This window comes from Xiphias gladius, chromosome 24, assembly GCF_016859285.1.
Source record: "Xiphias gladius isolate SHS-SW01 ecotype Sanya breed wild chromosome 24, ASM1685928v1, whole genome shotgun sequence".
Classification (NCBI taxonomy): Eukaryota; Metazoa; Chordata; class Actinopteri; order Istiophoriformes; family Xiphiidae; genus Xiphias; species Xiphias gladius.
Window position 1 is genome coordinate 11,037,615 of NC_053423.1, and position 27,099 is coordinate 11,064,713.

The window sequence follows — 27,099 nt, forward strand, 5'->3', positions numbered from 1 at the left end:
GGAAAAACAAATAAGTCTAGGTATCACACTATGGACAATAGTAAAAAAGCCACAGTAAAAAAAAAAAAAAGCTAAAATTCTGCTTTTCTTATTAGAGTTCCTGATAATCCGTAAAAGAATCCTTCAAGTATTGGACAAGGACATGTATTTACAGGCAAACCAAACAACATGGTGAATCCATCTCCATGTGCGCCAATCGCTGGAAGGGCTACAGATTATTGATGAGAAAGACATTCAAGAGACAAGAATTTCCTAGACTTCAGACTTCAGTCTTTAGTGTAAGAAAGCTGAGGAAAAGCATAAATGTGTCACTAACGGAGTATGTGTGGGTCTCCTTGTGTTTGACATCTTCAGCACTGCCCTTCATTAACCATTAAACCAGATGATGTTAGACACATTAGTCAGAGAAAAAAAAGGGAGACAGGCATGAATCATGGGTAGTGTTTTTCTTATTCTGAAGCAGTGAAGTGGTTGAAAGACCTAAAGCTTTAACCATACAAGCACATAATTTAACTCAGCTTGACTCAAACGTCTCTAAGATGTAGTCAAAACAGAGCCACTGTACACTGGACCTGCTGGGAGAGGCATTTGTCAGCTGAGCAAGAGAATAAATATCTCTTTCCATTTTGCCTACTTTTTAACAAGTAAACACAGTTATATTAACTTTAGAATGTGGCAGTGATATCGTTTTCATAATGACACACCGGAGGAAAGAGTATATCAATTAAAGAAATTACAAACGTGAATTTTATGACGCTCACACATTGTGTATCTATAATTACAGAAATATATTGACAGACAGTAAGGAAGAAGGAGAGAGCAGGGACAGTTAAAGAAAGGCTTCAAAATCAAGATTTCGTGAGTGTAGTGTTAGTCAGAAAAAACAAAACAGAAGTTGAAAGAAAAAAAGTTAACCTAAAGTTTCAAGAAATACTGCATAGATTTGGGGGGGAAAAGCAAGTATAACACTTAAAACACGAGTGTTCAGCAGGCATAAATGAACCTGGATTTATCTAAGATCCTCAGAAACCTCTGAGTATGTGTCAGTATTTTTTTTATAGACATACAGATACAAAAGTGCAAAAAGCACAGACTAGAATCACTCCTATGAGACATGTTGCACCCCCCTACATGAGGTGTTTAAAAATGAAGATCTTTCCTGTAAGAAACATTGAGTTGTTCAGGTGTGAAACAGATACATGGAAAGGTAATCCCAGGATTATACAATGAGATCCATAACCCGATAATTCTGAAGAAACAATATCTATTGCCTTGACGTTTCTTGACATATTAAAAAAAAAAAAAAAGACACAAAAAGTGCGCTTACCAGACTTCTGAAGCCTGCTCCTCATCTCTGCTTGAGGCTAGCAGCTTGAGGCTACATTAGTAGCTACATGTATATCAACACTCAAATCTTTTTTCTTTTTTTTTTAAACTGTCCATTGTCAGTCTGACAATTTTACAGGAGTGCAGTGCTAAATAGGTAGTGTTGTCTTTTCACAATGATTAATTAATTAATCGTTAACATCTCTACTAGTTGATCACCCCGCTCTGAGAAACAAAGCAGAAGACTTGGTCTTATGCAGCCTAGTTTACCTTACAAGGCTTCATACTCCATTGTTCCTTTTTAATCAGTCTGCATGCAGACCAGTACTTTACCAACAGGACCTGTGTTAATCACACTCTCAGGCATACAATTAGCAGCACAAATGATCTGTTCCGACTAACTATGGATTCTGACATAAGGCCCAATACACCAAATGAGAGAAAAATCGTCAAGAGGAATTCAAGTTTTGTTTGTTGCAAAAGATAAGAACAATGGGTGTCCCTTAAACATCATTAATGGGTAAGCCCATGCTTCAGATTGTTTCAAGAAAACAAAATGCTTAACAAGAAATCTATCCTAGCATTAACTCCAAACAATTTATTTTATTAAAACAAGTGAAAGAAAATCTTTCTCTATCTTTCATGACATTAAAGCATCTGTTTCAAATACAAATCAACTTGTATGAGAAATTTTCTACAGCAATCTTCATTATCTGCATATGTTACTAATCAAGTGATCTCATTGGCACTATTTTCTGTCTCAAAAAATAAATCTTTAAGGCAAAATACAAGCTTTGTTGCCATGTCCAACAGTTAGACAGTTCCAGTAAAACTTTGTTAGCAATCTTCTGAGTGCATCAAGCCACAAACCCTGTGTCATGAACAGTATCATGAGCCAAACCAGCTATTTTAACAAAACTGATTCATATATTGACTTGACATTGTCAAGTGTTCTTATCCATAGGGAGATGGAGAGCCTCTCCTATTTCCAAAAATGGATAACAGCCATTTTGAGAACTAGACCAGCAAGATTATTTGGCATACAAGGCGATACCACCTTCTTAACAGTAGATCAAATTTAAATTCTGGTGAGGAAGAATACCTCTGCACCTAGCTATCATGGACGTTGATCTTCTTCTCCCACCAACTGACTGCAATCAGTTTCCATACTCCTCATGCTTTTCCTTGGTGTTTGAATTTATATGAAATATGTTTTCTTATTCATTTCAGATTTCTTGCTTTTCTGGGAATGAGCTCATTATGTCTTTTAGATTCAACCCATCCCCATCCTTTCAATATTACCTGCACAGCCACTACTGTCATGATTTCTAATAACAACATTGTGGCAGTGTTTAATAAAACATGTCTGGGAATTTCAATGAATGCCCTAAACCGGTGGTTTTCAAACACTGTCCTTTGGACCCCTATTTGAGTCATTACCAGGAACAGAACTGTTGAAAACAACTGCGTCATTCACTAAAGAAAAAGGAAAAGAAGGCTTGGGAGACATCATGTCATGGTAGCTTGACATACAGTGCAGAGCTAAATTTCAAGTGTCATAGCAAAAGGTCTGAATACTTATGTCAGTGTGATCTCAGTTTTTCCTTTTTAATAAATTATGGGGTATTGAATGTAGATTGATGAGGGAAAAAATGAATTTAAACAATTTAAGCATAAGGCTGCAACATAACAAAATGTGATAAAGGTAAGTGGGTCTGAATACTTTCTAAATGCACTGTATCTTGGTTTCATTTAATGAGGTAGTGAGTCTGAGGGATGTGAGGAGGAGAGAGAAAAAAAATTTGGAGAAGACAAAGTAAAAAACAGGTTGTGTAAGCTGACAGTCCTGACAAAGGTGAGAGAGCAGAGATTGGGACTAATTAACTGATGATACAAAACTGAGAGCTATGGGTGTGGCAGAAAGAGTAAGCCTGTGTCAGTGGAAAAAGAAAGAGCAACAGAAACTAATTGTATACATTATATACTGTTATTAAACTGTTATTACGTTAGTCTTATTAAAATGAGAATTCTCTTGTCTTCAAAACATCGGAATTCGGTAAACACTACCCAATACCTATCATCTTTATTGAGCTGCAAGAAATAGATAATTTAAATTCAAAATTAAAATTAAATTAATTAATAAAGTTTTCAAAGTCTAACATCGTGTCCTCCTCAAACAAAATCAAGACAACTGCCCCCCCAACCTGAAAATTTAAGGTCAGTAATATAGCAACATAAGAACCATGTTGATGAGACATTCTCTGCCTCGGTAATGATGAAAAATACTGATAGTGAAATCAAAGTTAATAAAAAAAATGGATTTTGTCACTCTTATTATTTTTCTTTGTGATACTTCTGTTTGGGGGATAACCATGCTCCTGGCTTAGGAACTACATTTCAGTGGGGATATGTAATCAGGAAGGATATGTAAACAGGAAGTATAAAGTTGCCAGTAATCCAGTGAGTTAGCTGTGGGCTACAATTTGAGGTCAGTTTTTCTTTTTTTTCTTCTATTATATTTGTTTATATTTAGCAAATTAGCATCATTAAAAGTACCCCTCAATTGATGTTTTCTAAGCAGATTAATGGTTGTTTACCTTCCTTACCTCCCTGCTAGTTTCAAACTATGACTCATAAAACTGCAGCTTGTGCATTACTTAGCATAAATCTGTAAAGGTTTAGCAAGAGAGAAGTCAAAACACAACTTGTGGTTTCTGAATATTAAAACAGCACAAATGGAAGCTGTGGGATATTCATCACACTGTATTTGCATGGCATGAAACTCATCACTGTAAATGGAATTTAAAATCATATCAGCCATTTCCCCACAGATGACAAAAAGCGAAGGGACGGCAAAAAATTGTAAGAAAATGAAATAAAAAAATAAAGCAGCAAGGCTGAATTTGACAATTTTTTTAAACAATAAAACTTTCTTTGGAAACCAGTTCTGCACAGTTGGGCAATACTTGCATGTGGCACTTCACACACTTGACACCATGCACATTTTTAGTAAATTTATTCAGTGATGATTTAGTGAAGTCTGCGCGTATAAAATTATGTTGTTTTTATTCACATATAAACCTTTATGTGTAAGGTTTGGTCGCTATGTACATTATACTGTATAGCTTAGTTCCCACCTGAAAGTCCTTTAAAGGAGATGCATTTGAAGGGCTTGTAAGTAAATCCAATTAATGTATACACATGAGCTATAAACAGATTGGAAATCAATTAGATTATATTGGTGCTATGTATGTTGATTCAAAGGAAGGGAGGTATGCATGAATAAAAAAGTATAATGAAATGGATCAATCAAAAAAAATTGCAATATTTTCTAGGAGAGGTCAGCAAACCATAGATTGTTTCACATAGCATGCTCCCTATTTTAGTTTATATACTGAACATTAATGAGGTGTGAAGGCCAATTCTCAGCCTGAGTGCTGAAAACTGATGGTTTTCTTTATCATAGCAGAGCAGACAGCCTCCATACATTCCAATATAATTCTGCACGGTTCATGACTTTGCTGTGTATGAACATGTAACAGATACACAACTGGATTACTCTCACACAGTCAAGCGCTCTCACACAAAAACGGAGTGACCCCTGTGCCTGACGGCCATCAGTGCTGATCAAACATGAAAGGGTGTGTGCCTCAGCAGCAAATCCATTTTGTCAGGTAGGGATATGACCCTGGCCCATTTTACTTCCTGAAACAACCTTTCCTTTCATCAAGTGGCCAGAATAATTACTGAATCATTACACTGACCAGCTCAATATATCAAGTGGCCTTGGCCCTAAATTAAACGGGATGCTCTTTCTGCTTTCTTAATCAGGGGAAAGGTGTGTGTGTGTGTGTGTGTGTGTGTGTGTGTGTGTGTGTGTGTGTGTGTGTGTGTGTGTGTGTGTGTGTGTGTGTGTGTGAGAGACAGAAAAAGAGTGATCTTCAGTGGGTGTGACCGATAGGACTCTGATGGCCTCTTGTGTGAGATGGAGGTCACTGTCACTGCAAAATACTCTTTGACAAATGATATAAAGCTTGTACAGTAAATAAATACTCTGATAGATACCGCACGCACGCACGCACACACACGCACACACATTAGGCTTAAGCTAATATGACAGGCCTCCGTTTGCTGCTAATTTCTGACACTGTCTATGGCAAAACAAATGATTAAAACAGTGATGAGGGGAAATGTGCTATAAACCAAAGCCAGTACGGCTTCTTTTCTTACACTAGTCAGAAATTCAACTTTTAGTGGAGCTCACTGCTAAACCACAAAGTACTTATTGCCTTGACAACAGAGCTTCTCGAAGCTGATGTTTTTACATCTGGCAGCTGACTGAAGGCAGGATGGATAGAAGCAGCGACACCAGCAAGACGTTTCTTGTTGATCCAGACATGAGCTATGGGTTTGGACAGATGTGGCGTGCTGTTGTCTTGCTGTTCTTAATGGACTGTAACTTGAGCCCTGTTTCCATTAGCATGGAAACAAAACTAAGTCAAGGTCACATGACACATTTGCTTAAGAAAAAAGGCATCATTCATGGTTCATTACCTGTGCATATATTTATTCTTGAAACAGTACGACTGGGTCATACTAAGTCCACAAAGTAAATTCAATATAGTCTACATATAATTTATATTTATGTAATTAGAACAGACTGTGAAGCCAATTTAAATTTCATAATGCTGTAAAAATTAATACATACAAAACACTGTATTATCAGTAAGTTATAGCCTTAGAGCTGCAACTGTAAAAATACAATGCACATCTCTTTGTGCTGCTGCAGAGAGGAGTTTTATCATTGACAGTGAAATCAAAAGTTATTATTCTGCTTCTGACTTATTGAACAACCTGTACAGTGAAAGAAAACCTAGTAAATGCTGTGAAATACGTGCCACTTCAGTATCCATTCCACTACGCTGTGCACTGCACTAAAGCACAGCACACATTCAAGCACGGGATCAGCTTTCTCCAATTCTAAATGAAAAACTAGAGAGTTTCCCTCTCTAGGTGACAAAGAGAGATTTAGAGAGTGAAAATGAAAAAACGAATGAGACTTCGAGGCACCAAATGCTTGTGCAAGACAGAAGGTGTGACCAGTGTGGAAGTCATGTGCTCCCTCTATGGGATCTGTTACACACATATTTTATTTCTGAATCTGTAATTGCACCCAGACAAGATGCCTTTACATGAAACTGTGGCCATTTTGCTGCATCAGAACAGAATAGTGCTACTGAATATAAATTAATTCAGAAAAATTACTCTCTTACCTGGAATGGGTGTGTTCTCCTGTCTGTCGTGCTCCTCGTGCCACTGCATGGTGCGGTGGTAGCTAAGCATAACCTCCCACAATGCCTTGCACAGATCTGTCAGGCAGGGGATGTAGCTGTCCAGGGTGATATGCTGCCAACAAAGAAGTGATGAGGACAAGGTCACTGATGCTTTTTTCAAAATCTTAAGATTGTCTGTGTGACTGTATTTCCTTGTTATATGTTGATATGTCCATCTAAAGTATTGTATTTACCTAACGTTAAAAGGGATATTTTCAGAGTTATGAAACATACAGTGTTGGACTACTTTAAAATAGATTGCAAGATTCAGCAAGAGACTCAGACAAAAAAATAACCTGATTAGCTGTCCTCTACATTGCATGTAATTAAAGCCTCTTTATGCTCATCATTCAAGGACAATGTGTGGGAAAACATCTATTTTCTGTGTCGCAAGAAACGCTTTCATCTTACGTAAGAGCTAATCAATGTAAGAAAAGACTAAAATAAGGATGTTTTTTTAAGCGGCTGCCTTACTAATATACAGAGCATAGATTAAAAAACATCTCAGCTGTACACATCAGGTGAACCATTATACTATATTATACCATAACTTTTTATATAATCTGTGAGAAAAACTATTCCTTTAGCAGTCCTTTCTGAAAGCAACTGGATCTCACAGAGCTATTCATTCTAAGGACAATATTGTAATGTATGGTTGTCATAGTAACAGCACTTACTCATATACTCATATATAATCTGACAATGTCACTTCATCCATGGAATAACCACAACCCCTGTCACTGAGCTTTGTGAATAATCACAGTGCTTAAAATACTCAAAGGATAGTGCACGCTGCTATTTTTCCTGCACGTCTATCAGACAATCACATCTTACTCTGAGCTCTTGGGAGGCCAGACATCCCCGAAAAAAAAACAAAAAAACGTTTCTGCGTGTCAAGTTAAAATTTGGCCCACCTAAGAAAAGTGCAGCAGGCACAACAGTAGCCAATGACACAGTTCAAGGCTCCTTAAAACAACTAACCAATTGAGTCCTGTCAACATGAACAGAAACAAATTAATTACTGCCAGATGAAACAGTGCTGTCGACAGCAGCCGCCTTTTATTATGTTTACACCACAATAATGAAGTGGTACTAGTACAAACGTTTGTAGAACCCTGCTACCTTTCACAAAAGCCTTGTAAACTACACACCACAAGCCTCATACACTGGCGGTTGCTTAGAGAGAAAACAGCGCATTGCAATAAAGACCCTAACTGTACAAAGACTAACATGAGTAAAGTCCCACCCCTTCTTCTGGCTTTTTCCTCTGGCATGTCCAAGAGAGACTGAGTGACAAACCCTTGCCGGGAGAATCTCTCAACAGAACATTTCTTAGCGAGATGTCTGCAGTAGATTCATGGCTGTAAGCCATTGGCAAGAATGTTTCATCCCAAAAGGTGTTGTTAATGACAGATCTGTTGCATGAGGCATCTAAACTGCACAACAGGTGTGGATCCACTAGTGTTAGAGATGATTTGGTGCTCTAAGAGTGAAAAGCTATTAATTTTCATCAGTCAATAACATCACTACACTGAATGCTGGAGTTTAGCCGAAAATTAAAGTCAGGAAAATTAGTTAGTTATATACAGTGTTGTATTAACGCTGAATATTGGAGGTAGGATGAGTCTTTCATGCATTTTTCAGTGTCAAATACACATAATTTTTTTAGCTATCCATTCTCAATAGAACATTAATACATCAGGCCCTGCAAAACCTCCAATGATGACAGTCAATTATGCTTTTATCCGTGTAAGAAACCCTCATTTGAATTTGTTTTAATGGCACTCACACTTGAGAGGTTAATTTGTTGCAGCAATGGACACTGATCACTGTTTTCTTACTGAGGTTTCTGTAAACATAAACAGTGGCATTTCATCTCCAAATTAACATTCAAACAACAAAACAAAAAACCTTTACAACCACAGGAAACTGTTCACAGTGGTGAATAGTACACTTAATCAACTTAACCACTTATACAACTGGCAGATTTTCTTTAAGACTTATTGTTTTTTTTAGAAAAACAGCCTGTGGCACTGATGGCAGTTGCAGGATGTGCAATCAGGTATACAATAAATAGCAGACCTCCCAAATGACATACAAATACTGTCTGTCATCTGTGAGCTGAGTCGATGGCAGGAACATTGCATGACCTAATAACACTGGCAGGGAAGTAAAAGCATCATTGGAGCCATCAACACCACAAACCACAGAACAAAGGATCAACCAGCCATTAGTAAGACAGGGCGCAATTTGAGCAAAGTTTGCAAATCATCTTTATTTTGCTCTGTGTTGGTTCAGCATCAGTCTAAACAACTTACTGTGTTCAGATCTAAGCAGACAACTTACAACTTACTGTGTATAACTGTGGAATATAAAGAGATCCATTCTACATGGATATTAAAAAAGAAAAGAAAATATCTTTATAGCAAAATTTAAATGTTAATATCAGACATAAAATTTGCAAAATAATGCTTTCCTCAATATACCAGGAACAATAATCATAATAAATCATCATTAACTTTTAGGTTACATCACTGTAGCCAAAGTACAGAGACGCTCAAATAGGTAAGCTAATGAACCAGTTCTGACAAAGCCATGCCTACATTTGCCATTCCCTGTTCTCCACCAGCCAAACGTATCACAGCGGCATGTTGCCAAGCAACGGGTTTGAGGGGAGAGGTTGTGGGGGTAAGAAGTGTGTTTGTGTGTGTGTTTGTGTGTGTGTGTGTGTGTGTGTGTGTGTGTGTGTGTGTGTGTGTGTGTGTGTGTGTGTGTGTGTGTGTGTGTTTCGTGTGTGTGTGTGTGTGTGTGTGTGTGTGATTGTGTGTGTGTGTGTCTGTGTACGTATGTTAAAAAAACTTCTATCTATTTTACGACAGCCATTTGGTTATCGGAATATAGTTACCTATCATTGTTCATATAACATATGCCAAGCAGTGTCAGGGGTGTTTTGAAAGTGCTGAGTGCATTTTTTCAATTGTGTGTGTGGGAGTGCGGAGGAGCACACATGAAAGAAAAATACCACACAATTTACAAAAGAGTTGTGCAAGACAGCACAGGTACCCATGACTTCACTTTCTTTTCAGAAAAGACAATCACACCCCCTCCTTTCAAAAAAGAATAAATAAACAGATAAACCGGGAAGAGATCAAAAACATAGTCAGCAACTGTAGACCTGCTGGGCCAGCAAAGAAACAAAGCACAGTAAGCTCTCTTAAAATGGAATTTCTCTCTTTCCCTAACAAACACACACTCACACAAACACAACTTGGTGCAGGAATCTGAGAAGAATTATTTTTTTTCCAATTGAATTGTTTAACAAGAGTGAGCAAAGAAAATGTCTGTTTAATATTGGAAGGAAGTGCACAGACTCTGAGACTAGGTCAGTTCGTGCAAATATCAGAATCTGTACCCCGCGCATTGGATGCACTTAAATTTATCTCAGTGAAACTAATCTGTACATGAATATTTTAAATTCCTTTGTTTTGTTAATGCATTGTCAAGTTTGCCATAGCGAAGTCTTACTGTAACAAGGAACTTGGAATCTTATCACTGGAATTAGATCTTATCATCTCCTTGCACAAAAAAAAAAAAAAAACAGGTTTTATGCTATTCTGCCCGTATCTGCTTCAGTTCTGTTACTCAGGTACCATTCAAACCACTTACTGGTTCTTTTGTCAAAGCCAGTACCTTTTAAGCTTACCAAAAGCAATTGGAGTGGTTGCACTAGCTTTAACGTGCATCACACAAACTTGGCATACACCACAACAATGTTCACAGCACATTTAAACTTTGTCAACAGCATTGACTAAGTCTCCATGGAATTCGGAGGCACATTTATTCTGTCACTTTTCAAACCACAGATTCCCTAGAAACAAACAACAACCCTCCAAGACACTAACGAGAAAAAAATGTAATGAATGGGCCATCCTGGCCTGAGGATAAAAATAAAAAAAATCAAACATAACATTCCTCTGGAGTGAAAAAAAAAAACGTGATTAAACATGATAAACAGCTGTTTGGAAGTAGATTATTGTCATTCTGTAATGAAGCTATCTGCAGCAACAATAGACTAAACAAAAAAAAAAAACTGCATAAGACCATGACACTGCTTAACATGAAAAAGTAACAATCTCTGCATCCACTCCACCGCTCGGCAAAGTGGTCCAGCCTGATCAGCCTATATCAAAATAATGGAACACTGCACAATAGAGAGAGGGATGGATTGCTGTGGGTTACTGATGAGCAGTTGTTTGATATCATTACCGGGGTGATTTCTCTATTGCCACTAGAGGTAATGGCTTTTTACAACAGTGGTTTTTAAAAAAAAAAAAAAAAAAAAAAACAGTACTAAAAAGTAAAGCCCCACTAGCATTTTCTACAGAAAACATAGTTATTCCACCCAAGTTAAATTAATTACTGAAGTGTTGGCATGCAGTACAGTATATGGTCCAGCCTTTACAGTCACCTCTTCCCCTATGATTTATGGATTCATCTGTCCTATTTCCATGAGGAGACAAATCAGACAGACCAGGGGATTGATTAGGAGTGAGGCTAGCCAATAATGATGAGATGCTGATGTAAAATTAATAAGACCCTTTCAAAATCTGGACTGACCTTTCTTAGTGTTCCCATTTCCCTTGAATTTTAAGTCTCATAACTAAGAGGCAAGTTCAGAGGGTCTCAAGTGGCTCCAATTATAACATAACCTTTATTTATCAGGGGAACAAAAACAGTTTGCTCTTCCCAAAAAACACTTAGTTTCTTCTTTATACAGTTCCACAACATTAACACATCCACTACTGAGCAGCTCCACTGTAGCGTGTGAGGGTTCAATGCCTTGCTCAAGAACAAATTGAGAGCGCAGAGAGCATTGCTTAGCTGATGTCACGAACCAACCTCCTGATCTGAACCAGAACTTCTCACAGGTACATTTTTTTTAACTAGCTAGAGAGACCCTGGACACAAGTCTGTGAGTGCCTCTATGCTGCAAAATCCCCAAAAAACACAGAGAGGGACACTGAAGGCTATTTCAAATACTCAGGAATCTCAGAAAGGCAAGTTTCCAAGCCCATCTTCATATTTTTAGCACCTTAGGCCAGTGTCCGAGTGGCACACAAGCAACATAGACATTTATTTCACTTAGGTACTTAAGTTAGCTCTCCTTTCAGATTTTAAAGCCAGTTACAGAAGTGCCGTAATTAGAAATTATCTACCATAGGAGTAAAAGTAACCACAACCACTTCATCGTCTCAGTAAATTTACTGCGGACAGGCTGTAAAGGCTGTCAGCGACACAGACGAACTGTATGTGGGTGTTCACAAACCTCTTCATATCAGTGTGTGCCTGCGTGTGTGTGTGTATGTGCTGCCCCATCAATCACAATCACACAGACGAGAGTGTAATGACACATCCCATCAATCCTAAATGGGTGAGAGTGTTTGTACAGTATACATTTGTGTGTGTTTGTGGTATGAGTGGGATAATCCAGGCAACACAGCATGCTGCCAGGGTATCTATCAAACACAAGTAAACATTAGCATGTGTCTGTAACTAATGCAGTTGCAGTGTGCAAACAGTTGCTTGCACACAGTACATCAGGGGATCCATGACACAGATTTCCAGTAAGCCTAACAACAATTAGGTCTACAGGAAAAAAAAGAGAGACAAGAATAGAAAGGTATGGATAGTTAAATATCTCATTCCAGGCTGAGGGAAGAATGTTTTGTGTCACTGAGAGTAAAATATACTACATACAACATCCCAAGAGCATATTAAAGACAGCTGAAATAAGAAAGTAGTCCAAAAATGCTCCTACTAAAAACCTGCAAAAGACTTAAGTTTTTTGTAAGAAAAGTATCGTTAAAACAAAAAAATTCTGAAACATCCAGTTTCTCTGGAACTGTGTTTTATCTTATCTGTCGGAATTCATTTACAATGACAGATTAAAAACAAGAATGATTTCTATATGGAAGAAAGCTTTGTTGTGTAGTAGATTTGAGTGTTTGTACCACAACTCAATCATAAGTTTTGATTGAGGTGGATTACTCCCTGATGATCTGAATCTCATTATTGACTCTATAATAAAAATTCGTAGTTTTTTGGGTATGAACAGCTGTCAGTCTTTAACACACCTCCTCTCTTATGGCTCCAATATTACTTATATACCAGGGAAATATAAACAAGTAATTATACAATACTTGCACTAATAGCTTGACAGGTCATGCAACTAAAGCTATGGTCATATGCATTCAAGAACAAACAGGATTTCTGATAAACTGGTTTTACTGTCAAGAATCCTGTAGTACAGTATAAAGTCTAAAGTGTCACTGTTCTTATGCATTCATAGCCAACCTGTGCTCTCCAGTAAAAGGAGGAGTGCAGTAGAGTACATCATTTATAACAGCAGCCGATGGTGTCAAGCCAACAAGCTTCCACCCCACAACAGTGAGACCAATCTTCCTAAGACTACAACCGGGAAGTAATTAACATTTAATCATCATCACTTCATCATATTTACATGCTAAAACCTAGTGACAGGTAAACCAATTTTTTTGCTCTGCTACTAATCTCTTGAAAACATCCTGCCAGCCAGTTTGAATGCAATCTTGCACTGAGGCCTCTGGATCTACAACATGGGTCCAACTAAAAGAAGCCCTGACTTGGAACCCCAAGCCTTTAAGCCTGGAACAATGTTCCACTCAGGCCACCTACCAACTGAGGTTAGAAAACCTGCATAAACAGAGAGGAAAAAGAAGCAGGGGAAGAAGAGATGAGCAGTGAAGAGGGGAGAGGTAGCACAAAGGTAAGAGCTAAAGAGCAGGGCGTTGTAGATATGAGCACAGCAGGCAATAACCCTGTTAAAAGCTGTGCAGTCAAAACAGCAAGGCTAAAGATGGAGCTAAAGGGTCAGGGAGGAAAAACTAAGACAGCTGACATATCGGGAGAGATTGTAAAGAAACAAACTGTACCCTCAGATCAGGCAGGGATAACCTTTACCTATACTTCTGTATACCCTTCCACACTGAAGGTCAGACTGTAACACAGCCCCTGAGGGAGGAAAACTCATTCCCAGCAAGTTCATGATGAATGGACCAAGTTATGGCTTACTGGGCATACAAATGTGATTTAGTGTCATCTTTTCACTATATCATAGTGAGGGGCTACAATATGTGTGTGCGAGTTGGTATGCTGAAGTTAGAACTTTTTTTTTTCCCTTTTTTCTCAATCACGCTCTCCCCTTCATTTTACTTCATTATGAAAATCTGAAGAGTCCCCTGTCATGACATAAGGAAATTTTTCACTTGGGTAAAAGCATGTGTACGTGTGGGTGGGGGACAGTGTGTGTGCCCAGCAGTACATCATTTGTCATTTCATCACAGCACTATGCAGGTGGTGTATTTTATTCAGGTCTTCACTTAACTGACTAAAGAGGTAGTTAGTCTTCAGACTGGAATCTAACCAAGTGAACTGAATCTTTTCTGGCAGAAAGCTGTTAAATTACAGACAGAATGGGTAATGAAGGCAGAGATTAACCACCCCCACACACAAAACACGAACACACTCAACTCCTTACCGTGCACAGGTCCTTGTATTGCATCTTCTGGAACTTGGTGTCAGCGTTTCCAGCACACAGCTCCACATATCCCAGCACCACTTGAAACACTGTATTGTGGATGGCCTGGGTGAAGTGCATGTGCAGCTGGTCCATAGCAGTCTGCCGAGAGACCCAAACACACTGTTATGAAAACCATTAAACCAAGATGTCACTGTCATCTGCCCGTGTGAATCTGTGAAAAGGCAAACAACAGGGAAATTGTGAATCAAACTACTTGGAGACGCATACTATATACTTGATAATTTGAATTATTTGCAGACATATTAAGTTAGCTGCACAAGATGGCATGAGTGAAAATGAGGATAGCTGTCTACCCTGGGAACTGCAGTGTTCACGTCTAAGTAAAAATGGGCAATTTTCTCTCAGTTTCCATGATTCACATTACAGCTCAGTTTGTGTCATTAATGATCTATTAAGGGCAAGGAAGGAGTAGAAAATACAAAGGCAGAGACATATTAGTGAAATGCATGTTATAGCAGCACAGCTAGCTTCCTCCAGTCTGGAGCCATTTCATCAAAATCATTGATTATAAGAGCACTATAACACAATGATTCTTTTGCTGTTATAAGTATATGTATGTATAGTATATTAAACATCATCTAGCTATTATTTACTTTCTGGTGTATTGTCGCCCCCTTTCTATCTCCAAAAAGGAGGTTATATTTGTATTTCTTCAGAAGATGATTTAGCTGCTTGACCTATTGAACAACCATTAATAAGAAACACCTTGCAAAGTTATATATCCCCTCAGTAATGTAAACCTCACCCTACCCGTTCTTGGAAGAAACAGATTTGTGGACTAAATTCATCCACAATCCACTGAGAATTAGACAATGAGCCGCAACACAACAGCTGAGACAAACTCCTAAAAACATGCCGACAGCACGACAACATTGATATTTGTTCCCTAAACAAATATCACAGTATTGATGTTATATGACAGTAAAGGGTCTCCTGTCAAACTAAACCCAGAAAATGAACCGTATTTCAGTGAACAGGTGAGTGACTCCAGCTTCTGAAAGACTCACTGCTCTGCAGTGATAAGTACAGCGAGCTGCAGTAATGCTAAGTTAGCAGGCTGTACTAGCTTAAATTAGAGAGAGGGGTTCTTTTGAAACAGTTTAGAAATGCCAACTGGATTTACTGAGGTGAGTTAGTCTGTACTACTGTAGAGCAGAGTAATACGGACACCTTGTGAGAGACACCTGTAACCACGGTAACTGAACAAAGATGGCAGCAGCAGTAGCCTCAAAATGCATTTTAAACCTGAAAATTAAAAATGTGTGATGAAAATGAGACTAACATGTAACTAACGAAAACTAGGCTAAAAAGTCTTTACTTTTTGTTGACCAAAAGTACAGTAAAATTAACAAAAATCAAATGACTAAAATTTGACTAAAACTTATACACATTTTTGTCAAAACCAGTTGTCAAAATGAACAGTGATAGGCTTTCTTCTATGTTCTAGCATATAACCTTAAATTATTATAACTTTGTCATTGCTACATTAATCATTAACAATCAGGGATTTGGTTTTGCAACTAACCAGAATAATTGCTCTTAACCATGGTTTCACAAAAAAACATCTGCAGTACAATCTTGCTCCCCTGCACTGTGCTATTTTTTTTCAAATTCTGTTATCCCTTATTCTCTTTCAAATTCAAGTTACAATACTATCATTTTCAGTTTTGCAGCTCCCACCCACAGTCTCGCTGTGGGACTCTAGCGAGCAAAGCCCTATAGGTAATGGGTGTTGCAGTGCAATTAGACTTTCTTACTGCAAGCTCATGACCACAAAATGTTGCCCCCTCATCCATTCTGACTGCCTGCCGCCACAAAAGTAATTTAAACATTTCTTCCCTCCTTTCTGAGGGAGTTCACTTCATCTCTCCTAAAAACACAATGAAAATCAATGGCTGTATAAAGCAGACAAGAAAAAGGAGACAACTATGATAACTCTCATGATAATAGTAATCATAACTTCCAACTACCACGCTTTAGACATAATTATTAATCAATTGCAAAAGCAAAAGGAGTTACTCTTCTGTAGCTACTTACACCAAACAAGCATATGTTTCATTCAGACAAATGCTGGAAAAGTAAACTGGGTGTCAGGCTCATTAGGCTATGAGCAACTATTGCATCTGAGCCAAGTAATGAGAGTGAGAGCCAAGAGACCAATGTATATAAAAAGAAAATATAGATTAAAAGTGTGTCAGTGAGTCAGTGTGTATGTGTGTGTGTGTGTGTGTGTGTGTGTGTGTGTGTGTGTGTGTGTGTGTGTGTGTGTGTGTGTGTGTGTGTGTTAGTGTGTCACACCAAAAAAACACTGCAGTAAACTCTAAAATTCAGAGAAAGAATATGGACTAACACGTATGCACAGCGTGTGTGACAGACAGATTCAGTAGGAGCAAAAAAAAAAAAAAAAAGAGGGAAAGAAAGATGAAAAGAACAAGAATTACTCAGGGCCAGTCAGCAGCAACTGCTTAGTCAGCTTTTTAGTCTGAAAATGCTCATTATCACAATAATAACGACTAAAATTAACGCCTTGTGGTTGTATGCCTCTGCCAACCAGTCAAGTTGCAGGTTACATCCATGTCATTCCAGACTCATATAATATATATAGTGAAGACTTTAAATTTATTTAATAAAAGGTTTTAAGTGTACTTTATCATAATTAGCGTATGAATTCCTGAGTAATGGCCAAAAACGGGTTTTATGAGGTCACAGTGACCTTTGACCTTTGTCCACCAAATCCTAATCAGTCTACTCTGAGTCCAAGTGGATATTTGTCCCAAATTTGAAGAAATTCCCTGAAGGCGTTCCTGAGATATCACATTCACGAGAGTGGGATGGACGGACAACCCAAAGACATAATGCCTCCGGCCACAGCTGTCACCGGTGTGGAGGCATAAAAACATTATTCATTCTCAACAAGCCTTGATGACGCAGCCTCCACCTCAAGGATGGCTGTAAATGTCAAGAGGCACACAGCATATTTATTAACATGTACATGACTCAAGTTTCAAATAACAATGACACACTATATTCTTTGTGGTATGAGTGCAAGGATGTGAACAAGGCTCTTTTTTGATTGCTCGGGTTACTAGTCAATTCAACGAGTTAACAACTATATTTTGATTTCCAGATTCTACTATAGCTCGTCAAATACTCTTCAAACATTAGTACTGCCAAATGTAATGTGAAGAAGGTAACATAATTTGATATTATTATGTCTCTCCCATTAATTCACATAAATTACAGTGGCTACTTAACATGTTAAAGCTGTACACTAAATGTAGAGTAAAATGCCCAGTTCGCACAACATTATTTTCCCAGTTTAACTCAATTTTCGACTGGCAAGTATCCATTCATCCATTGGGTACCATCTAGCTCAGCCCCAACATTCACCATAAGCACTGAACCCACACACACTGTAATTACAATCACCAGTAGGCTCAGCGAAAATGTGTTAGCACAAGAGGCGTAAGGGCTCAAAATGCTGGATAATGAATGGAGGAACATTTGAGGAATCACAGTCCATATAAACTTGGCAGAAAACGTGTGAGTAATTTTCTGACATAGCAGCCTCATCATCATTCAAAATTATCATGCATAAATGGATGGCTACTCATTTCAAGTGTTACTGGGGCACAATTCCTCCTACTTGTTGGAGTAGGAAAGTAACAAATATTTCAAGGATGACAAAAATAATGTAAGCATAAAGTTCATAATTCTCATTTACAACTCAAGCCTTGACAAATTGAATTTACCCATACCAGAAAGCACTGGTACAGAGCAGTAGGTAGTTGGAAAAAAATGTGCTATTTCACACTTAAGCAGCAAGCATAAGATCAGGGCTACGAGAAAGGGAAAAAAGGAATGTACGTCAAGGCACAAGAAAGAAATCAGGACCAAGAGAGATCCTGGAGATGATGATGGAGTGCATTGGCTGTGGCAGAGAGGCCCTAGCATTACTGATCAACACTTTTTTGCCAAAAAATATGGGGGTGGGATAGGACATGAGGATCAAAGGCTAAAAACCAGAAAGAAGCTAGTAATAATAGATATTATCCGTGTCCTTTAAGATTATAGTCAATTATTTTTCTCCCTGGGCAATTTTAACAGACACTACAGAGTTTTTTTCTTAACATTAAGATTTTAAAGCTTCGAATTACTCAAATTAAATGCTGGCCAAAAACATGTCACATTCAGACATGTTGTTAATCATTGTGTCATCTCTGCCATTTTGATATGTTGAGATCTTAATTTATATAATCCTAGGATTATTTTTGAGAATTACATTTCTTTTTGTGGGTAATTTCTCTGGGTGTCAGTTGATTGACAGTAAGCAGGGAATAACTTCATCAGAAAGGATGAGATGCATGCCCTGTGGCCTCGATCATTCAATCAAACAGCCTAAAATATTCTCTGCTGGAGTGAAAACAGTCCACTGAGGCAACAAAACACGTTACATTTCTATGTTTTCTGTGGTGGTTTAACCAGCCTGTCTGTAAAATACTGTTCTAATCTAAATGGTGGCAAAAGGTCATGAAAGTAAGCAAACAACTATGCCAATTTAATAGACAAACTGCTGAAATAGTGTTAAGGAGAGGAAGAGCCAAGACAAAAAAAAAAAAACTTTTTCAAAATGAAAAAAAAGCTGACATTATCTTTCAACCCCTCCTAAAAAAAAATCCCTAAATAAGAGAAAGACAGTCAAACAACAGGACGTATGCAGTAAGTGAAGAAAACAGTGGACCATCACAACCAATCACGTTTGGTCATTCCCCATGACCCTGAAGACTAGTCAAACCACTGACCTGTGTCTTGCCCAGGAGCGTGTATGCCAGCTGGACCTTGGTGTAGTGCGAAACATCAAAGTGCTTACAAGTCTTCGACAGGGCCACATCAAGCTGCTCCTGGAGCCAGAAACAGATAGATCACAAATGAAAAAAAAGGGGGGCAAAGTGAGGGAAAGAGAAAAGAGAGGGATTATCAACGATAAGACCAGGGATTTAGATATAGATGTGCAGATGTATAGCTACCACACAAGGCCAAGGGCATGTAATTGGATGTGGACGTGGGTATGACCCTGAAGACCCTATATATATATATATATATATGAGTGTGTGTGTAAGTTTCTGACAAAGACATAAAAAAGAGAGGTAAGGAAGTAAGACTAGGTTAGTAGGAAGTTAAGTAGTGCAGGGATGTGTTACAACCCTGACACGTTAAGCCGAGCTCAAAGAATACACTTAGCTTTTGAACAACTTAGGTCAGCTAAGTGTTCAAACGCCTCGCGACACCATGCATTTTCTCACGCCTGCACTTGAATATAATGAACTGACTACAGCTGACATGACAAACCTTCTATAACTACATGAGAGGAAATAACTAGTCAGTAATGTAATTAATTAACTTTATAGTCCAAAGTAGTTTGAGGAAAGACAAACAAAACTAACTAGTGAATTGGTCTCATTATATGTTATGGAATTTTAAATGTACAGTGGATTTTTACAGGTATTTTATGATAGGTCACTGATGATTAAAGCCACTTTCTATATACTTAATTAAAAGAAAATTTTGATCTTTGGCAACCCCCAGTGTCAGTATCAAAAAATATGCTTTGGCAGACACCAATATGCGACGCTGAGAATTAATAAGCTGAAGGAACACGAGAAATGTACAAATTTTAGTGGCTCTATCTAAATTTTCTATGATAATCTCATATAAAAAGTATGTGTCTGCATGTAGGGGCTTTAAGAACAGTGTATAGAGTAGGAAAACAAGTCGAAAGATGCTTACATAGTGAATACAATTGATAGTTTTTGTTTATATTATTCATCATTATTACTTATGTATATATTTTTCAATAAAGGGCCTGGACAGTAGGACATGGTTAGCAACAGCCTCTAATGTGTGGAGCATGTTGAATTGGAAAGAATATGTCTTCACTCTGGATGGGTTGTGCGTACTTGCTCATTCACTTCATGTATATACAGTATACATACAGTATATGCTGCATAGAGAGAATTTTGCCTTGCTTATTCACATACTCACGCTGACATGTAAACAAAAAAAGCACTTTAGTGCATGGCTCTGTATGTGTGAGTACATGCATGCCTATGTCTTCTGTGCAGGCAAAACTAAGTAATTAATCTCAAGCAAAGCAGCAGAGGTGTAGAGACAAATTCTTTGCATACCATTTATCACACACAAGCATCACAGCAAAGCTAGTGATGAAACAGATAGAATTTCCTATTTGCTTTCACACTCGCAGTAATGACTTTCTGAAAGTGTCAATATTTGGTAGACCCAGAATGAGAAAGCCAAACTATCAAAATGTCAGAATGAAGTATAAATTGCTTCTATCAGATGAGGGCTTCTGGAAAATTACATGGTTAGAGCAAAAATATTATTCACCACTAAAATCTTTTTATTGCTATTGCTTTTAAATAATGGAATTACAGATAAGCAAGGAAGCACATACCTCTATTTGCTCCAGAGTGTCTTGTAGTTTGGAATTCAATTCGCTGTGGGGATAAAAAGGAGATTATTGAGGGTTGGTTCCTCAATTCTGGACCAGAGTATGGACTCAACTAAGAATTATTTTCATTATCAAGTTATGTATTATGTATTATGTGATTATCAGTTGTCACTGAAACGTCAAAATTTGTTTTGAAAATGACAAAAATGAATGGCAAATGCCCCTCACAGGTTGTTGGAGTTCAAGCAGAGACATAAAATTCTTTATTTTATTTGACCAGCAGTAAAATATACCAAAAATAGTCAATTTTCAATATGAAAGAAAGAAAATCAAGCAAATCATCCCATTTAAAAATCGGTAACCACATTTTTACCAGAAAAATGACATTAATTCTGAACACACAGTAAGTTTACTATAAATCAGTTAAGTGACTAGGATTTATAGCAACAAGACACCATTAAAATCCAGGCCACCAAGGGAGTAAAAACATCATTGATGTATCCCAACAATTACTTTTAGAGTGTCACATTTAGTTGTGTTTCAAGTGTTTGTCCCTTTTCATTTTCTACAATGGAATTTAGTGTATAAATTGTGTTAGCATATGCGTGTCTGTGCATGTACCATGTTATTCAAGACACAAAAGGCTTACACATCCTAGAAGCTTCCTCAGATTTTGCCTGATCCTGGGAAAGGCTTTCAACTCAAAAGCTAAGACGTAGCAACAGAAATCATGACTACTTTGCTCATCCCAAGACACCAGTTCAATTCCCTTGTGACTTCCCCTGCACCGTGCCCATTCATAATCATCCTCTGTTTAATCGTTTTTCAGGTCAGCCTGCTCTTACGTTGTGCCTTGTGAGACCGCCGTTGCCCGAGGGACAAAGTGTCCTTAGCAAACTGCTAATAAAGCATCTCAGCTTCAGTTGGGGATCGAGAGTGAGAAGAGTGAGGAGGAGAGAGAAACTGACAAGAGACTAAAGAGTGAGTCTCTTAAGTTGTTTGCAAAACAGGTAACAAAGTGAGCATGCCATTTCAAACCTTGATGCACTGTAAGTCTTTTAGTATCTGCCTGTGTGTGACTGTATGAGGGTGAGAAATACTGAGTGAAGGACAAGAATCCACACCAAGTAAAAAAATGCCAGTTACCAAATGGCCAGACATAGTCTAAGCCTGTTTTCACATACTGGAGTGTGACGGAATAATTGTTAATGTCACTGCGAGAATGATGTAAGGGGATCAAGACAGTCGAACATGAAAAGAGACGAAAAACCAGCGGCAAACGTTTTATGTGTTCAAGATGTTAACATTACAGGGAAGGTTAAGGGGATACTTTCAGACTACTCACAATCTCCTTGACTACCATAGTATAACTGAATCGTGTGAAATTGCATTTGCCACAGCAATGATAACACCATTCTCAGCTACAAGATCAGTAAGACAAGTCATAGCCCGTATCCTCAGTGGAAACTACAGTTGGAAGCAGAGATAGAGGAAAACACAAAAAGAAGTTAGTAAGCTGGCTCAGCTACAGAGAGGAGAACTGATCAATGTCAGGTTCTGACTACTGAAGAAATACATCTGAATGTCCATATGCTAGGCCCAGGAGAGTGCTAAACAAAGGCTTAGAGTTCTGGCAGCCAGACTAAGGGGATACAGCAGAGGAGCAGAGGCCAACAGGATAAATGCCCTGTTCATCACAGAACGTTCTAGTGAACTCCCACACTGCAGTGTGGTAAAGTAAAAGGAGCTACAGGAGCCACAAACTGAACAGTGCTGGAAGAAATATGAGAGGAATTGGGCAGCAACAGGGCTTAACCTGACTCACACCTACTGGGTAAAGGAACTAAAATTCACACATTAAAGACATTGTTTAGCTATCTGGCTATCGTCTTTCTTGCCAAGTGTTATAGTACATGGAAAGACTGTTACAACTCCCATGTCTGTATGTTAAATATGAACCTATTCACTTAGCTTAGCATAAAGACTAGAATGATGGAAAAAAAAAAAGATAGCCTGGGTCCTTCCAAAGTTCAAAACTACACCTACAATCACCTCTACAGCTCACTATTTAACACATTATATCTTGCAGTGACTTTCTTGCTGCCCTAGCCCAGAAATATTTACAGTATACATTTCCCAAAAAGGTTGAACTATTATTTTAAAAACTAGCAGAACAAATGGACAGCTACTACCCTCATTGCCTATCTAACCATCCCACTGCAGATCAATAACTTGCCCCTTCACACCATTAAAAACTTCTTTCCCAAACTGATCTTCTTTAGGAACCTTCTGGCTTTTGAAGAACAACACAAGAGGTCAACTCAAAGCCAATACCCCAGGTCACCTGCTGGTTTTGTGTCCACGCGCTGTATATATTACTTAATTACACTGTCGAATGAGTTTTCATGTGTGCACAGATGCAGCTCCTCCCTACATACTGACATCCTTCCATGATCAGACAGAATGCATAAATAACAGATGAGGAGAAAAAAACCTAATTAACAATCTGTTCCCTGCAGGGAACAAGAACATTGAAATAGAGTGATGTAAAGATCAGGGACTTTTTTTTCCACCTAATTTTCAATTATCACGGGAAACAGGTGTCAACAGGGCCTGGAGGAAAGCATCTCCACGGTGACATGCTGACTCGCTGAATAGTCAATGTGTGCTGTGCTTCAAGGGTCAACCGGACGCTAAGGATTTTTGAGAATGCCATTTTCGCTTTAGTTGTGTTACAAGGCAACAAAGTAGGCAACAAAGTGGGAGGGGAAGGGCTTCAAAGAGTGAAAAATTGCGAGAGGACAACAATAACCACAATTATGCAAGTGAAAAAGCAGAGGAGGTTAGGGGGAAGAGGTCTGGGAAAAGTTCATCACCACAGACCAGGAAAATGTGCACTGGTTGTTTTCTTGGTCTCCTCAAGTGCATAATGTAATATAAGATTTAGATATTTGGCTCTTACATCTCTTGTAGAGTTGTGGTCCTTTCTCCACAGGTACAGTTCAGACTTATGGGCTCCAAGGTTGCATGGGCTGTGACACCAAAAGCTGATTAACTGTAGCTGGCTCATGAGGGACAATTTCATACCAGTCATACCAATAGATGCCCACATTCTTTTTGCTTTTGTTTGTTTGTTTATTTGTTAGTTTGTTTTCTAGACTGGAGTCCATGTAAAACGTGGATACAGTCCAGAGAAGTTGATTGGCTTTCACATGACAATGCAGATCTGTTGTCTGTCTGAGGCCAGTTCCATTGATATTTACACCAGATGTGAAAACAGTCAGCTCCACAGTCAAGAAATAACATTTTTCAGCTAATTACACCATACACATGCTGTTAGTATCTTACAATGCTTTAGATTTAGGCATAGTATTGTACTGTTTTTTTAAATTTGTGGTTGCCCACTAATAGAACAAGCTGTGAGGTTTGCTGAATAATTAATACCCCCTGTCATAATTGCTGCTCCTCATGTAAAGAACTGTGGCTGCAAATACAAGTGTAATTTAAAAAGTAACTTAGGTGAATAGAGAGGCAGTCAAATGCACTGTGGTTCAGCCAAATTTGTATGTGTGAAAGCAAACCTGCCAGATTGAAAAAAACACCCCCAAAACAACATGTCATTCAGAACAAAGTAACTGACCTGACTTTGAAAATGTCCTAAGATCTTGCTGTTGTTGTGAGCGCACTCACATCAACATGATCTCTTAAGAGCTGCAAGTACACACAAACCCAAGTGACACACTACTACAACTATTACATATGGAGAAGTTTTTAAAAACCTGCTCTGAGACACAATCACCCAGCATCTAAAAGAGCATATACTATGACCACAAAGACGAGGAGGAAGGCACTGTGGCTCTGAATAAATTGGTGAACTGGGGCAGTGCTTGCAGTGTCATATTTGGTAACCTGCATAAAACGGTTTGTGTGTCTGAGACAGCAAACATCCGTGGCACAGACATTATTTACAGAAGCTGTCCTTCTTCCTACACTTTGCTCCTCTTGAATATGCAGCTGAACCACCCTGTCCTTCAAAGAGATTAGAATGCCTGAACAAACCACCTCCTTCTTTACACTAAGATGGTAATTAAATGAAATGGAGATCTGGAGGAGATTCACAAGTGAATTATATTCTATTTTTAGTTTTACTGAAAAAAATGCTTAAACATTGAAGAAGGGTGCAATTCTGTATTAAATTATGGATTCTTTGTGGCACAGGACTGAGATCATTATTCTCATTTGTGACACTAGTTTGGTAAGAAACAATACATTTTGCTTATTTCTCTATTTTTTCAGAACACAAAAAATTTACACCCCCTTATTTGTTGCAAACTGGAATATAAATAATAATCAAAACAGATTAGAATACCTCTACAAATGACAAGCTACACCTTTCAGAATCATCATATCCTTAATCACAACAAAAAAACTCTCTCTCATTCGTTGTTATTATATACTTATTGTGGGGCTCACAATGCTACAGAGGAGCTCTAGGCTAGATTACAACTTTGTTATTCTTTGTTAGACATGTGGGGGTCTTAAGCTGCCCAACAGCTGGCCATTTGGACCGCCTGATGAAAACAGACTGAGACGGAGCATAAGACTGTGTGAGTGCCTACTTTTAAAAGGTTAGAAACAGGGACAAAGGAAGGACATGCATGAAACAAAGCCTCCATGTAGGGCACTCAGCAGTGCAGAGTAAAGCATAGCTACAAGGTTAAATCAAATGGCAGCAGACCAGCAAGTTGCTAGTTACAGTGGGCAGTGATTGCACTCAGGGTTCTAGCAATTTTGGGCAGAAAGTCTTAACACAATGTGCAAGACAGATGTTTGATCAATGCACCAATGTTAAAAACTACTAAATTCAGGAATTGGCAATAGCATTTTGCAAAAGAAAGCACAGGTGAGGGTAGCAATCGAATTTATAACCAGCTGTCACAGACACGTTTGATTACACATCCACAGTAAATGTCTATACAGTGACAATAATGATTATAAAAGAGAGAGCTAAAAGTGTTTCTTTTTATGACATTCATACATTCACTACCACCTCAGGAAGTGTTGACAATGCCTGCAAGGTTGGTTACCGAAAGTTTACCAAGATGATTGTTGGCACTTTTTTATCAAGAGGTTGGTTTGAAACGAAAAGAAAAAAGAAAACAGAAGAAAAAGATGGAGCCTTGTAGTTAAATGTAAAGGTGCAGAAGCTCAGTGTTGTTTACAAGGTCTGTATCTACATGATGAATTATGAGTGTTACATTGGTCGGTTGTTATACCATCTCTGCCCTCAGTTTAGGGTGCTGAAAGTGAGATTCCACAGCAGGTGTTTACATGGAGCAACCAACTATTTTGTGATGCCAGAGCATGCTCCACAAATATAGACACACACACACACATCCTGTTTGAAAACACTTTTAGCCGAAACACAGATGATGTGTTTCTGTTACGAGGGTGTGTGTTGGGAGCAGGTGAAGAAGTTAGTTCCCACACACCTCTTCATACAATTTTCTGTCCGGGTCTGTACAAGGTGTCACAGGATGGAGGAGGAAGCCGGCGATGACATCGCTGCAGCCCTGGTCAATCCTTAATCAATACATAAAAAGGAGGCACCCACCCACTGCCACAAATTGGGCACAATTACACAGGAAATTAAAAGGGACAGAGATGATTCCCCCTCTAATATTCAATTATTTCCCTGTGTGCTCAGGAGAGCAATCTTACAAACAGATGCTGATATACAAAAATTTTAATGCATGCTAGTTTTTTGTAGCACCATTTCACCAATCTGGCTCTTACTTTGAAAAGAGAGGAGAGCAGAGAGAAAGAAGTTTTTTCTGACAGTCATGTGGGGGCATTAAAAACACTGAGTTGCCATAATGGTTCAGCTGCCTGGCTGTGTCTCTTTATCTTATAATTCAATTACGTTCAATCCAACAACTACTTTAGAACTGAAGGCATTCACCACAGGCAATAAGCAATATGCTTAAACCTGGCAGCTGTGATTAAAATATGTTCCAAACCCACAAGCCTCAAACTTTTTAAAGAAACTTGCAGCAAGCTCATATTCACTGAGAATGTCCTGCTTCAGACACTTTTCACTAAGGTAAAAGCCCATCGACACTGTCTGCAGATGGTAAAAACTCAAGAAATCTGCTTTGACATTATAGGCAATACAATGGAGTTGCCGCAAGGTAATGACAATGAGTAAAACAAGAGGAAATTAAAAGCCCCTTAATAAGACTTTATTAAATTCCAGCCGTGAGAGAAAAAAGGTAAAAACAAAAGAAGCCCACACCATTCTTCAAACTGCACTTTCAAAGAAAACATAGGGT

The 27,099-nt window shown here is 38.3% G+C and overlaps 1 protein-coding gene across 4 annotated transcripts in view; it reads right to left on the reverse strand.

Annotated features, from left to right (window-relative positions):
* vps50 (VPS50 EARP/GARPII complex subunit) overlaps positions 1–27,099 on the reverse strand; it is a 97,517-nt gene that overhangs the window by 45,268 nt on the left and 25,150 nt on the right. For 3 of the 4 annotated variants that reach the window (XM_040122250.1, XM_040122247.1, XM_040122248.1), the window contains exons 10-13: positions 20,771–20,813; positions 19,101–19,199; positions 14,236–14,376; positions 6,600–6,732 (exon numbers count right to left, since the gene is read on the reverse strand). In XM_040122250.1, the coding sequence (XP_039978184.1) occupies positions 6,600–6,732; positions 14,236–14,376; positions 19,101–19,199; positions 20,771–20,813 (416 nt within the window). The remainder of the gene's footprint in view (positions 1–6,599; positions 6,733–14,235; positions 14,377–19,100; positions 19,200–20,770; positions 20,814–27,099) is intronic. The other variant, XM_040122249.1, reaches the window with a different exon arrangement.